Below are 15,407 nucleotides of genomic sequence, written 5' to 3'. Positions count from 1 at the left end.
ATGTCTAATGTGGATCTGAGACCTCCTTTTTTCCTTTGGCATTAGGAAGTAGCATGAATAAAACCCTTTCCCTCTGTGGAGAGGAGGGACCTCCTCAGTGGCTCCCAACAGGAGGAGAGCCTGGACATCCCAAGTGAGGCCTCCTTGTGAGAATATGGTCCCTGAAGAGGAATGGGAAAGAGAGGTGGGGAAGGGAGGATAGAAACATGTCAAATAGTGTATACCAATTTCACGATGCTTAGGAACCACTGATCTGGTAATATGGGTCCAAGCACATTGGGATAATCTGTTGGAAAAAACAAGAATAGAAGAAACAGGCATAAGGCAAGTTGGTAAACTGTCCTCAACAAGGCAGTGAAATGGACTGCTTGGCATTTCCAGGCTGTCTAGAAGAGCTTTATGAAGACAAACAATGAGGAGGTGGTAGTTTCCTCCTATGACGTTTCCCTTTCTTCCCAGACTGACTCAGTTTCCTAGGCAGAAAGGACGGGTAATGGTGGAATGACTGAGGGTGGAATTGCTTCTCTTTAAGGAGTGGAGTGTAAATCCCAATGATTTTAACACAGCCCTGGAGTCCTTGACACTGTGAAACTAGTCATCAGTCTGCTGAGAAAAGAGGGTTGGTCCCTCAAAAGAGAGATCCTGGATAGTCTGTTGGATCTCCTGTGGAAGACCCCAGACCGGAAGCCATGAAAAAATGGTTATTAACCTTTCATGACTGTTGTTCTTTGAGATGTGTTGCATATGTTCATTCCACTCTTGATATGCGTGCACCCTGCACACAGCTGACAGAACATTTTCCATCTGTGGTACCCATTGAGGCAGGTTGAGTACCTCTGTTGCCATGCACCAGCGAAACAGCTATAAAGGGCCCAGATGACCCTGAGCCTCCTCAGTTCCTTCTTTCCGGATAACTCATGTAGATGTAAGGAGTAGGAGGGTGGGTCGTGCAATGGACACGTGCAACACATCTTAAAGAACAACAGTTACAAAAGGTTAGTAATATTTTTTTCTTCTTCAAGTGTTTGCACATGTGCATTCCACTCTTGGTGACACTTAAGCAGTAATATAGACAGTGGGATCAGAGTTTATGTACACACAGACAGTAGTACAGCTTGACCAAATTTGGCATCATCCCTAGAGTACAGGGTGATGGCATAATAGAAGGCAAAAGTGTGACCCAATGACCAGGTTGCTGCTTTACAAATCTCCTGGATAGGGACCTGCGTGAGGAATGCCACTGAGGTTGCTTGTGATCTTGCGGAGTGAGCAGTCAGCTTGTCAGTCAGAGAACTGCCTGCCAGATCATAACAGACAGTGATACAGGAAGTTATCCAAGATTGAGTTCTTTCAAAAGAGACTGAAAGACCTTTCATTCTGTCTGCTATGGCTCTGAACAGCTGGGTCTGACCAACTTGGCTCAGGTGGATGTCTCAAGGCCACCTCCATAAGTAGAAACTTTAGCCTGGCTTCATGGGCTTTCTTTGTGCAAAGCTTTAAGTCCTTACACTCCCTGATATGAGTTTCCCTGAGGCACTTCAAGCAACTTGAGTGTGGGATGCTTAGAAGCATAGCCTTATTGCAGGAAATGCAGGGCTTGAAGCCTGGTGACCAAGGCATTCCCCAGTACCAGGAATCAACTGAAACCTTTAGGTGGTGTAAAACCAACTAACTATACTAAAACACTAATATTAGTAATAACAATAAACTATTTACAACAAAATACAAGAATACACAATACAAAGAGTCGACTGAAAGCAATTGCCAAAGCAAGATGAGCATTACAGTGACCATCACAGGCAGTAAGAAGGAACTGAGGGGTTTGGGGTTGGCTGGCCCCTTTATACCCGTGTTACAGGTGTGTTGCAGTAGAGGGTGCCACTGAGGGAAAAATTTCCAGTGACGGTGCACAGGATGCGCAGACATCAAGAGTGGAATGGTCATGTGCAATCACTCAAAGAACACCTACGCATCATTATCATAAATGCTCTGGCTCTGGCTACAGAGCCTGCCCCATCCAGTGAAGCCTGGAAAGAGGTCCTAGCCACCAGCTTACCTGCTTCAATTGCTGCTGGAAACTCTTGCCTGGCATCCTCTGGCAACTTGTCCACAAACTTAAGAACATTGTCCCAGATGGAGAAATCATATCTAGCCAGCAGGCTTGCTGGTTTGAGATACAAAATTGGAGGCCAGCAGTAGAATAAATTTTTCTACTGAAAGATCAAGTTTCTTTGCCTTTTTTTGTCTTTGGAGTAGAAGATGGCTATCCCTCATTCATTGTGGAGTCCACCAAGGAACTCAGGGTGATGGTGGTAAAAGTGTGCATATCCCTGTGAGGGCTCATGGTACCTCCACTCAGTCTTTTTGTCTGTTGGGGGCAGAGAAGAGGCATTTGCCACAATATCCTTGTGGGCTCCAGAATGGCCTTATTTATAGGGAGAGTTACTTGGGACATCCCTGCTGATCCCAAAATGTCTACTAACCTATAGGAGCTCTCTTGAACTACCTCCACTTGTATTACCTCTTTAACAGGTCCTTATAGGCCCTGTAATTGTCCTAAAGAGGTGAGGACATTTCAGATGCCACTGTCTCATTGGGTGATGATGATGAGGAACACAAAGGCCGAGGTGCTGTCTCCTATAACTCTTCCGATGGAGGTTCTATCGGGGAATGGGGAGGATCTGGTGGTAGGAGGAAACCCCCATGGGCTCAAATATGGCCAGTGGTAGGGCACTGGACCCCAATCAAGGATCTGTGCCCCTCAACCAATGCAGAACCTCTATCAGATACCCAGGGTGAAAACCCCTCAGTGATGGAGAGTGATGCCTTGATCTCCGGCCCGAGATATGTATGAACCAACCTCTGATCCCAAAGAAGAGCCTGAGTCACCTGAAGAGGGGAGCATGGTACCGCTTGGTGTCGAGGCGCACTCTTGAGTCTCTGCAGACAACAGTACCGAGGGGAGCATACTGGGCTTGCCTCTGCATGGCACTGGGCAAGGAGACACAGGAGGGTCCAAAGTTGGCCATGGTATTGGAAGTTGACCTCTACCTGCAGGTAAGTCCAGTGCAGTCTGAGGATTCATCGATACCGGATGAGATATCTCCTGTACCGCTGGAGAGGCCAGTATCGAGAGGCAGAGGAAATCCTGGTATATGCCCCGGTGTTGGTTCTGAGAGGTTCCCCTGATGCGGCTGTTGTTGCATCGAAGAGGTCGATACTGCAAAATGGGTTGGTCTCCGTGACATAGCCAGCGTGCTGGAGCTGATGACCCCACTGACTGAGATGCTGTCAGCACCGGGGAATACTTCTCCTCTGAGGACACTCTGCCCCCACTTTCCAGACTGTTTTCTGGTTGACAGTCCTGGAGACCTTGGCCTCTTGGAGGATGAGTCCTTAGAAGCACTATGCTGATGCTTCTTTCTCAGTGCTGGGGAAGGAGAATGATGCCAAAACTCAGCAATGTCCCGAGTGGCACTTCTGACTGAAGTAAATGTACTTGGTGGCTGCCTCCGAGAAAAGGTTGCAGAATCTCATCTCCCTATTCTATTTAGTCTGGGGCTTAAAATCCATACAGATCTAACTCTTGTTCCAGAAGTGACACTTGCCGAAGCACTTCAGACATCTAGAATGAGGGTCAGCCACCGGCATGGATTTCCTGTAGCTAATGCCAGGTTTAAAACCCAGAGACCAAGGCATTCCCCAGTACCAGGCACCAGCACCCAGAAGAAATGGGAACTGACACTCCACTAAATTCTGAAAAAACTATTAATAAATTAAACTTACACTAAATTACCACTTCACTATATACAAGAGAAAAAACAAATTTCCTGAAAGAGAGAATACTTGCAGAAGCAAGCCAACACACTCCGACTACCAATCATGGGTGGTAAGAAGGAACTGAGAAGGGGTCGGGGTGGCTCTGCCCTGGATACCATCATGCAACAGCACAAGGCAGCAGAAGGAGCATGCGGTGCCCTGACAGGTACTGCTAAGGGGAAAATCTCTAACTCTGGTGCACTGAGCACCCATATACTTGAAGTGGACGGACAACTGCAATCACTTACGTTTTTTTCCCCCCAGGAGACACAATAGAAGCAATGGCAATTCAATCTTCCCTTCACTCTTTCCTCTCTAAAGTGCATTAACCCAGAGAGAATTGTGACCTTAAGAACCCCTCAATGCCAACTGGCAGTGGGTTCAATGTTCTATAACAGCAATTCTTATGAGGCCTGATAAACTCAGTACACCTAACACACTGCTGTCATAGTATATATCTATAATTTCATGAGCGGTATCAAATGAAAGCTTAGATCAGACTGGTCATCATTAGCATTGTGAGATGTATGTGTAATTGGTACATAAGGAATTGTGTGTACCTACTAAAAATAACTTTGTGAACTCTTCCTGGTTACATAGTTTAAAACAGTTTTTTTCCAGACAGGAGATAAGATGTATATCTCTCTGTCACATGTAAATTAAGCCAACACAATGGAAGCCCCATTTGCATGTGAAGTCAACAGGAAAAACATGTTGCTGGGAGGGATGTGAAATCAACAGGGAGAACACTGAAGAACATTCAATGGGAGAGAAGAATCTTATCTGAGGGTGCACTTCAAAAGGGTCATTTCAAAGATTTACTGGACTATATGAGGAAGGGAAAAGGATCCCTTTCTTATCCTTTCACTGAGGATGCAAAAAGAACAGGGCTTTTTCCGTTCATGAAAGTTGGATCCTAGCCATGTGGACTAGTGATTCTGGGAGGCTGCTTTAGGTGAGAAATTAGACAAGAACTTTAGTCTGTTAAAGTTAAGAGTCTAAAAAGCGAGTTATACCTTTTATTGTACATGTAACCTGTTGTTCTTGTTATCCTTGCTCACCAGCTCTTAAATCTTAATCTAGTAAATAAACTTATTTGCTTTCACAATCAGTAGATTCCAGTGCTGTGTTGTCAGATCTGATCTGAGTTGTGCCAGTCAAACTGTGCATACTCTGTCTCTTTTGGAGACAGCATACCTGATTATTTCTGTGAGTGTCCAGTGACAGGGGCTGAATACCTCAGACGGGGATGCTGGCAGAGGGGCTTGAGGGTTGGTGTGTGTCTGTCACTAGCTGCACAGAGAGGGTAAGGTTTGCGGACATCTGGAAGTAACTGCTATGTCTGTGGCCAAAGGCTGTTGGTTTTAGGGAGCTGAGCTACAACAGGCATCAGGCAAAACTACTTCATGTGAAGGGCAGGTAGTGGCAAGATACCTCACAAGCCTGAGTACCCCTGGGGAGCATCACAGGGCTGCACTGGGAGGTGAAAAAATAGTTGTGTCTTCATGTCCATTCCATTACCTGTCCTAGTGTGGCTGCCATTTAGTGACTGCTATAATAGTTGTGTAAAGTCTACCAGTTCATTTCTCAATTGCCACTGAACAGCAATCAGAAAATAATTACTTTTGATTACTATATGGACATAGACTTGATTTGATCCACTGACCTAGAGAAAAAAGATTCCATATCTCATTATCCATCTGTCACAGGGCGGATCTCACCCTTGCAGCGTCTCCTGCTGGTCGTCCAAGGAATTAGCGTTTCCAGCCTCCGGAGCACCCTCCGCAGGCCGGTGTCCCGCTTGCCGCTGGGCCCGAGTCCCTCCTGGACCCCGGTGCCCCTTTCAGGCCGTGGTGCTGCCCCCAGCAGTACCCCTACAGATCTGGGTCTCCCCTCCCCGGGGAACCCCCCTCCCATCCTCACCTCACCTCAGTCTTTTGGCTACTGCCAGTCATCATCTAGCCCTCGCTCACTGGGGCAGACTGCAGTATAATTGCCCCTCATCACTGGCAAGGGGGGTTTGGACCTGCTGCCTCTGCCTACCCTTGGGCTGCCCTCTGCAACCCCAGTACCTTTTCCGGCCTGTAACAAGGCCTGCAGCCTGTGGGGTTTCTAGGCGTGAGCTCCCCAGCTCCTCTGGCCTTCCCCCAGCCCTGCCCCACAGTACCTTTCTTTTGGCCTTTACCAAGGCCTGCAGCCTGGGGTGGTTTCTAGGCCAGAGCTCCCCAGCTCCTCTGGCCTTCCCCCCAGCCCTGCTCCAGTCTCAGTACCCTGCTTAGCTCCTAGCAGCCAGGCCCATCCCTCTCCACATCTAGAGAGAGAGACTCTGTGTGCTCCTGGCCCACTGCCCTCTTATAAGGGCCAGCTGGGTCCTGACTGGGGCGTGGCCGCATCTGTGGCTGGTTCCCCAATCAGCCGAGGCTTGCTGCTTTTCCTAGCAGCAGCCCTCTCACAGCCTCAGCCCTCTCTCAGGGCTGATTTCAAGCCCTTCAGGGCAGTAGTGGGTAGCCACCCTGCTACATCATCCCTGAGTCATTCAGGAGTTTTATTTTTAAATATTATTTGATCTGTGTTCTTAGGTTTTTATCTATAAGTTTATCGTCTATCTTTTTTCTTTAAATTTAATCCTTTTTTTTTAGAAAGAACACATTATATAGGACAAGGACTTAAGAATCTAGCAATTGTACTACAACATATATGAGCATGAAAGGCTGGCCTTCTACTGAGGCCAAAGCATATGGCTGAGTTGTTCTTTTCTTAAATACAGATTAGTGTTTTCCACCTTTAACTATTGCCAGCAGAGCACCATGTTCCTTAGCTACCTCCCTTGAAAGCAAATACTGCTTCTGAACATCAGCCAGTAATCTGGAAAATGTTACAAATTCCTGGCACCAGGCACTAAATTCTGTGTTACTTCCATGACATGCATGATCTTTCTGCTGGTTCAGAGTGGAGGATCTTGGATTGTGCATTATGTAACATTCCAGTACAAAACAGTTTCCCCTACACAGTTAGAAAATACTCTTTTTAATAGAAAGAAAGAAAAAATATGCAAGACTCACTCAATAAAGTAGACTTCCCCTTTTTCTGTGTAAGCCATTTCCCAATTATCAGGCAATGGGCCCAACTCATCATTCTCTTCAGGTTTTGTTTGCTTTGTTACATCCATATTCTCCTTTGCTTCTTCAGGCTGACTGTATACTGGCGCAGGATAAGGCTGGGAAGAAATCTCACCTGAGGCACCTGTACTCTTCTCTTCATGTTCACTCGATTCTACAAGAGAAGAAAAAAAGACTTTCTTATCCCTGTGTTCGTAACTCATTTACATAACGTGGAGGATTTTAATGCATCAAAGTCTGTGAAACTTCAAGTCTCCAGACAAAGACAAAGGTTTTACCTCCAAGAAGTTTTTTTTTACCTAGATTACAAAACAACAACAGCAACAAAAAACAACAAACCAAACCAAGAAAATAAAGAATCAGACATACAAGGGCAAACAAGCTTTTCATCGCACTGCAGGGCTCGTTGGATTCTGTGGAATATTTACCATATCTGCACATCATTGGTTCTACTCCTTAATGGTTCTTGCTTGCTCTCTCCCATGGGTTCTCCCAAATCAACTGCTAGCAGTGATGCAAAGGCAGCCTTTTATCCAGTAGTACTAGCTGTCATGGATCCACAGGATCAGTGCTACATCCCCAGCTTTGGAACTGTCCCTTGCAGGAACCCCTTTGATCTGCCAGATCCCCAGGGATCTCACTTTTTCTTCAGAGTAGGCCACATGGCCTCACCCACTCCTCAGACTGAACCTCTGGGCTTTAGCACTCCTGCTCCATACTGTGAGCTCTGTCCAATGACAGAGAAAGACTCCTGGTGTAGAGTTGTCCACTCTTCAGGGACTAATGCGCTTCACCAAGTATTTATAAGAACACTCAAGCAGTGTTTTCAAAACAGTAGGGGTTATTAGTCAACTGGAACACAGCATAAGAAGTCCTTAGGTCGGAGATTCTCAAACTGTGGTCCGGGGACCACCAGTGGTTCGCGAGCTCCATTCAGGTGGTCCACGCATAGTTCCTGCTAAGGTGCGCACCTGGGCGGCCGCACACAAGAGAATGAAGGGCCACCCAGCTAATCAGTGGAGCTGCGCAGGCGTGGCTCCACTAATTAGGTGCCTGGACCCTGGAGAAGACGCACATGTAAGGTGAGGTGGTGGCTGTGGGGGGAATAGGAGGTAGGTGGGAGGGAGAAGTAGGGTGAGAAGAGGGGGTGGGGGGAATTTGGGACGTGCAGGGCTGCGGCAGCCAAAGAAAGAGGCAACTTTCCCCAGCTCCAGGGCTGTGGCTTCCCTCCCTCAGCTCTGTGGCTGCTGTGACAGGGGAGAGACCCCCCTCCTTCCCAGTCCAGCTCAGTGGCTGCCGCGGCGGGGGAGAGAGGGAAAGACCCCACTCCTTCCCAGTCCAGCTCGAGGGCTGCCACGGTGGGGAAGAGCGGGCACATCCATTGCATTAGAAAGGTAAGACTACTGATATTAAAATATGAGTTGTGTGCTTTTATTTGTAGAACAAAAAACATTTTTTATTATTATTAAGGGTTTTTTTATATAGCGCTTTTATCCAAAGCACTAGTTAGCTAACGGTAGAAACAATATTTGGAAAAATCATTAAGTGGTCCGCCAAGACCCTCAGCAATTTTCAAGTGGTCCACGAAAAAAAAAGTTTGAGAACCACTGCCTTAGGTTAAATCTTGGTCCATTGTCATCAGCTGAGAGCCCCAGCCAAACTGTAATGAACTCCATTTTCTGGCTCTGTGTGTCTCTCAGTCTGACCTACTTAGTCAGTCTCCAAGTGAGAGAGCTCGAGCTTGTTCCAGAGCTCACTCTTATCCTCACACCGCTAAGTCTTTTGTTCTCAAGCAAGGTCTTTGCTCAGCTTCCTTGCTGAGATGTGGGGAAATCTATGAGTCATTGGAGCTTGCAGTGCCTCTCTGACCCTCTTGCTGATCTGGGTTGGTTTCAACCATTTCTTAACGACTCTTCATTCCACCTAGACAAGGAGGTGACACACATGCCTATATCTCTTTTTCTGCTCTGAGAACAAATTTAATCCTTCCCCTTGCCCCACTGGTTAGCCATTATAGCCTGATCTATAGAGTATATTTTTATTATATTGATTACTTTAAGAATCCTCAGTTACCACTTTGAGGGTTGACAAGTTCTTGTCTGTCCTTTTCTATAATACTTTGTGCTAGTCACCTTTGGAGCTACGTTATCATCACCTTGGAGGAATACTATCCTCTTTTTTGATCAGATGTGAGGCACAGCTGAAGTGTCTGCCAAGGGACGGAGGTACTATAGAGAAAAGGGAGGAGGGATAGTTCAGTGGTTTGAGCATTGGCCTGCTAAACCCAGGGTTGTGAGTTCAATCCTCGAGGGGGCCACTTAGGAATCTGGGGCAAAAATCAGTACTTGGTCCTGCTAGTGAAGGCAGGGGGCTGGACTCGATGACCTTTCAGGGCGTCTTCCAGTTCTATGAGATAAGTATATCTCCATATATTTTTAAGAGTGACTCATTAAAAATGACACCACCTCACTCAGCAAATCTGCTCTCTGTGTATTAAGAATTATACCTGCTTACTTTGACTAACATAAGCTCCTGTTATTTTTTTCTTCTCTTAGCTCTGTAGAGTCAACACAGCTGTGAAAAGGATCTGTTTTCTTTTCTGTTTCACACATTATCAACAAAACTGTTCATTCATTTCCAAAGGCTACCCCATTGTCTTGAGATTATTCCTACTGTAGGAATGAGGCCCAGTTCCGCATGTACATTGTGTTTCTGGAAGTGAAACAATGAGCATGTGAAAAAGAAGAGAGGGCATGTGTGGAGTCCTCTTCCATATTTTAGAGGTGGCTTCCTCATTTTAAGACCCTAGCAGCCAGTTTCTCCCTTCACCTGAAAGGGCAGCACTGGGGTACGAGTGTACAGAGCAGAAGTGGAAGTGTACAGAGGAGTCAACCCGGAACAGTGCACTGTCATCAAGCAGAGGTTTCCGGTGTGCTCAGTGAGAAGGGGGCACCCATCAGGAAGACTCTTGAAACTGACACACTTCTCAGCTTACTCCTAACATTGACTCTTAAAGCCGAATATCAAAACTCAATTAAAAATTACGAAACAGATAGCCAGGCCTGTCTGCTTGGAACTTATAGACCACCTCACTGGGTGCACCTTAAAGAGCCTCCCCTGTAATGCAGCATCAGGTCAGACTCCCCTGGGATAATGAGGGAAGTCAAGCTACATGGAATTCCAGTTGAGAGGGAGAAAGGCACCAGCGAGTGGGTCTCAGCATGCCAAGGCAAACAGGGCAGTAGGGCTGATCCACTGGGGAAATGCAGAGAAAGTAGGGGAGGAATGCATCTGTTCATTGCCCTTCCTGGTCCCTTTGCCACTCCTCCACGCTGGAGAGAAGGCAGTAAACATCCCAGCTCACACTGGAATGGAATTGGAACTAGAACTAGCCCTGCTACCCCTGGGAAAGGCAAGGATGGAACTGGCTGGCTCCCCTCTCCTCCTTCCAGCTGATGGTTGACTGACCATTGTTGTGTGGGGAGGTTGGTCTACCTCCCTGCCCCCATCCTGCTCTCCAGACCTGCAGCCCCAGTAGTAGTACCCCCTGGGAGGAATAGCTCAGTGGTTTGAGCGTTGTCCTACTAAACCCGGGGTTGTGAGGTCAACCCTTGAGGGGGCCATTTAGGGATCAGTGCAAAAATCTGTCAGGGATGGTTCTTGGTCCTGCTAGTGAAAGCAGGGGACTGGACTGGACTTGATGACCTTTGAAGGTCCCTTCCAGCTCTATGAGATAGGTGTATCTCCATATTAAAAAAACTTGGAGTCATTATGGATAGTTCTCTGAAAACATCCACTCAATCTGCTGCTGCAGCAGCAGTCAAAAAAGCTAACAGAATGTTGGGAATCATTAAGAAAAGGATAGCTAATAAGACAGAAAATATCATATTGCCTCTATATAAATCCATAGCATGCACACATATTGAATACTGTGTGCAGACGTGGTTGCCCCATCTCAAAACAGATACATTGGAATTGGAAAAGTTTCAGAAAAGGGCAACAAAAATGATTAGGGGTATGAACAGCTTTTGTATAAGAAGAATTTAGTAAGACTGGGATTTTTCAGCTTGGAATAGAGACAATTAAGGGGGGGAATATGATAGAGGTCTATAAAATCATCATGGGTGTGGAAAAAGTAAATAAGGAAGTGTTATTTACTCCTCTTAACACAGGAACTAGGGGTCACCAAATGAAATTAATAGGTAGCAGGTTTAAAACAAACAAAAGGAAGTATTTCTTTACACAACGCACAGTCAACCTGTGGAACTCCTTGCCAGATGATGCTATGAAGGCCAAAACTATAACAGGGATAAAAAAATAACTAGATAAATTCATGGAGGATAGGTCCATCAACGGCTATTAGCCAGGATGGGCAAAGATGGTGTCCCTAGCCTCTGTTTGCCAGAAGCTGTGAATGAGCGACAGCAGATGGATCACTTGATGATTACCTGTTCTTTTTACTCCCTCTGAAGCACCAGGCATTGGCCACTGTGAGAAGACAGGATACTGGGCTAGATGGACCTTTGGTCTGACCCAGTACAACCGTTCCTATGTTCTTACGAGGCCAAATAGAGAAACTAAGGGCAAACCGTAAGGACCGGGGTTAACGGAGACTGTAATTGCCTTCAGAAACTTTAGTATTGGTGATTATGTGTGAGCCAGATAGATCATAGCTGGATTCTCAGATCACAGGTCTGGCAGTTAGGAAAGCAGTGTTGCCAACTCTTGTGATTTTATCTCAAGTATTGTGATATATGGCATTTTTCTTAAAGCCCAAGCTTCTGCAGTCATATGATTAGATGAGAATCTCAGCTGTCATTAAATAACAACAACAAAAGCGTTTCCCAGATCTCATCGTTGCAGAGAAATGCTTGAAAATATGAACCCTAAGGAGCAGAGGGTAGACCCTCACTTGCTATACATTGTCGTATCTCCATTCTAGTCAACGGCGCTATGGTCATTTATATAATCTGGAGGTCTGCCTCATAAAAACAGAAGGCAAATAAAAAGGACCCAATGTTTATTTAATTATTTTTTTAAAAATCTCAAGATTTCTAAGCCGATCTCAATATTTATTGGGGACTGATTAATGAACACATGATTTTGGCTATACTGGGAAACTCCTCTTTGATAAGTGTAAAAGTGAACAATAAAGGTGCTATAATGACATTTTAACAAAATGCGTTTCCGAATAGAACTACCCACATTTTACACTACAGAATCGACATTCCACTCATCTTTGATTTAAAGTCCAGCATTGTATTGCCATTTAATATTACATATTTTGTTGTGGGTATGTATGTTTCAAATGTTTTAGGTAAGCTATATATCACCTTTCCTGATTCTCTTCCTATTAATATATATTGATAAATAATGTTTGACTTAAAAATATAATTCTGGTACAAAATGTTAAAGTTGAATAAAATCCAAAACATTACAGCAATTCACTAACAAGGAGGAAATAAACTCCAAAGGCATCTTATAAATATCTGCGTTCAAATAACATCTTTGATTTAAAGATTTAAAAAGATTGTTCCATAATATGTGCCCCAAAATACATTTGTCACTAAAGAAAATAATTAATTGACTTGATATCTGGTGAAACAGCCTACTGGAGATACTGTCTCCAGATGGAAAAGATGATATGGTCCAGTTTCAAAATATATTCAAAAGCAATCAACAGTGAGCGCCCTGAGAAGTGGCAGTGGAGGCAATGGGAAAACATCAGCCTCTTATTACATGTGTTAAACATAGCACATTCAGGGGAAAGAAGGAACATTGAGACAGTCTGCATTAAAAATACATTTAAAACCATTGAAAATGGAATTAAGTTAGATTATTTTGTTTCATCTACATAGTAACAAACCAAAACAAAGTTTAGCAATTGGCAAATTACTAAATCTGATGAATTACCCTCTGGAAATGTGAAGTGCTAGATTAGTGATACATTTTCTTCTGTTTCAAAAATATCCCTAAAATGTCTTATTTGATTATTCTAGAGCTTGATCCTTAACCCAAAGTTGCTGCTGGCAGTTCAAATTGTGTCATTGTTTTACTTATAATCTAACACTTGGAAGTTTCCACCTAAACATGTGAAATGAGCGTGCCAGGTTGGGTTTTTATTTTAATGCTGCAAATTATTCATGCAGTAAAGTATAAAACCTTGTACTTTTGGAAGAAAAGAAACAACCCAGCTGCCCGAAGCAATACAGACAGAGAATAAACTAAATGAAATAATATAAAATATTGATGTTTGAATTGGTTTGTACACCTGTGGAGAAAAAACAGTTATAGCTCTTTTTAGGTAGTATTGGTGTCATCATATCTGAGTCAACAATTCCTAGTCCTGCATAGGAAGTAATACATCTCTTTTTAAATCATTCCTATATCGTAATAAGACAGTGCACTCCTCTGGGATTGTTGCACCTTTTGGCATGGTTGATGACATTTGGAACTTGGCCTCTTGCTTTGCAGAGCAGCCGAGGGCATGCAATAATCCTTCTGAAACACTTTCCTTGTCATGTTTTATTCCTTAATTAATTTGAGCCTGAAAAAAAAATTCCTTTTTGGGGTGAAACTTGTAATTGTTGCAATAACTTCCAATTGTCTGGAGGGGAAGATGAATAATACACATAGAATCACAGAAATGAAGGGCTAGAAAGGACCTCGAGAAGTCATCAAGTCCAGCCCCCTGCATTGTGGCAGGACCAAGTAAACCTAGACCATCCCTGAAGGTATTTGTCCAACTTGAATTGAAAAGCTTCCAATTATGGGGACTCCAGGATCTCCCTTGGGATCCTATTCCAGAGCTTAACTACCCTTATAGTTAAAAAGTTTTTCTTCATATTGAACCTCTACCTCCCTTGCTGCAGATTAAGCCCATTACTTCTTGTCCTGCCTTCAGTGGACATGGAGAACAATTGGCCACTGTCATCTTTATAACAGCTCTTAACATATTGGAAGACTTTTCAGGTTACCCCTCAGTCTTCTTTTCTCAAAACTAAATGCTCCCAGTTTTTTCAACCTTTCCTTATAGGTTATGTTTTCTAAACCTTTTACCATTTTTGTAACTCTCCTCTGGACTCTTTCCAATTTGTCCCCATCCTTCCTAAATTGTGGCGCCCAGAATTGGACACATTCTTCTAGCTGGGAACCTCACCAGTGCCGAGTACAGTGGGAGAAGTAGCTTCTGTGTCTTACATACGACATCCTGTTAATACACCCCAGAATCATATTGACCTTTTTTGCAGCTGCATCACATTGATGGCTCATATTCAGTTTGTGGTCCACTATAACCCCCAGATCCTTTTCACCAATATTACCACTTAGACAGGTCTTCCTCATTTTGAATGTTCCATGACATTATAAAGGCATGTTTCATATGGAGTTTAGAAAGGGGTAAAAACAGCTTCGGTGAAAAGTGTGGAGCCAGAGGTGGTGGCTAGTAAAGTATTGAATCCTGATGTTGGTTGCTAAGGAGACTGATTTAACTTTTTGTTGATAGGAGTGCGAATTTCCCAACAGTATGCATAAATGCATGCTTTATGAGCACTACCACACATACTTTGGACACCCTAAATCCAAATGATAAATTAATATGATGAATAATAACAACAATAATAATTAGTATTATGGTAGAAGCTAAGGGTCCCAATCAGGATTAAGAACTCACTATAATAGGTGCTATGCAAACACGTGCCCCAAAGATCTTATCCCCTAAACAGATGATAGCAGGGAGAAGAGCTACAATATCCCAGTAAATGATTATGGTGCCATTGATAAATGTCCTGTCACTCCTTCTTGGTTATGTTCACTGAGTCTTCTTGTTTCTCTCTCTCTTTTTCAGGATGTGTCACTCAGAACTCTGTACACGTCCCCCTCCTCTTCTCCCTCTACACCCTATCTCTTGATGACATCCTGGTCACATAGAAGTCAATAGCAAAATCCCCACTGACTTCAACTGGGCCAGGATTTCACCCCTCATTCCCAAACATGGCTTTGCCTCCCATATTTATGCTGATGATTCACTAATCTACCTCCTTACTCTAGGTCCATCTCCCTCCATCCAAACTAAAATCTTTACCTGTTCTGGCATCTCATCTTGGATGTTTAACCATCAGCTGGAACTTAACGTGTCCAAAACCAATCTTCTGATCTTTTCCACTAAACCCTCCCCTTTTTCTCCCAACCTCTGTCACAGTGGACAACAAAACTGTCCTTCCTGTGAAGGACCTTGAAGATGCCTCTATTAGATTACTGCAGTCAGGAGCGCCGCCAGCTTTTCTGCTGCCCTAGGCGGCAGAAGGTCCCGCCCCGAAATGCCGCCCCCCACAGAGGTGGCGGAAGGTCCTGCCGCCGAAATATCGCCGCGGTCGCCGCCCCCCAAATTGTAGTGCCCTAGGCGACTGCCTAGGTCGCCTAATGGGTTGCGCCGGCCTGGACTGCAGTGTTGTTGTTGCCATGTTGGTT

At 44.6% G+C, this 15,407-nt stretch overlaps 1 protein-coding gene across 1 annotated transcript in view; it reads right to left on the bottom strand.

Moving 5' to 3' along the window:
* Nucleotides 1-15,407, bottom strand: part of MAGI2 (membrane associated guanylate kinase, WW and PDZ domain containing 2) — a 1,103,226-nt gene that overhangs the window by 346,879 nt on the left and 740,940 nt on the right. The window contains exon 5 of the mRNA XM_029910860.1: nucleotides 6,882-7,092. Within this exon, the coding sequence (XP_029766720.1) occupies nucleotides 6,882-7,092 (211 nt within the window). The remainder of the gene's footprint in view (nucleotides 1-6,881; nucleotides 7,093-15,407) is intronic.

Source organism: Terrapene carolina, unplaced genomic scaffold (genome assembly GCF_002925995.2).
Source record: "Terrapene carolina triunguis isolate 2854851 unplaced genomic scaffold, T_m_triunguis-2.0 Scaffold68, whole genome shotgun sequence".
NCBI lineage: Eukaryota > Metazoa > Chordata > Testudines > Emydidae > Terrapene > Terrapene triunguis.
This window is presented reverse-complemented; position numbering and strand designations above follow the sequence as displayed.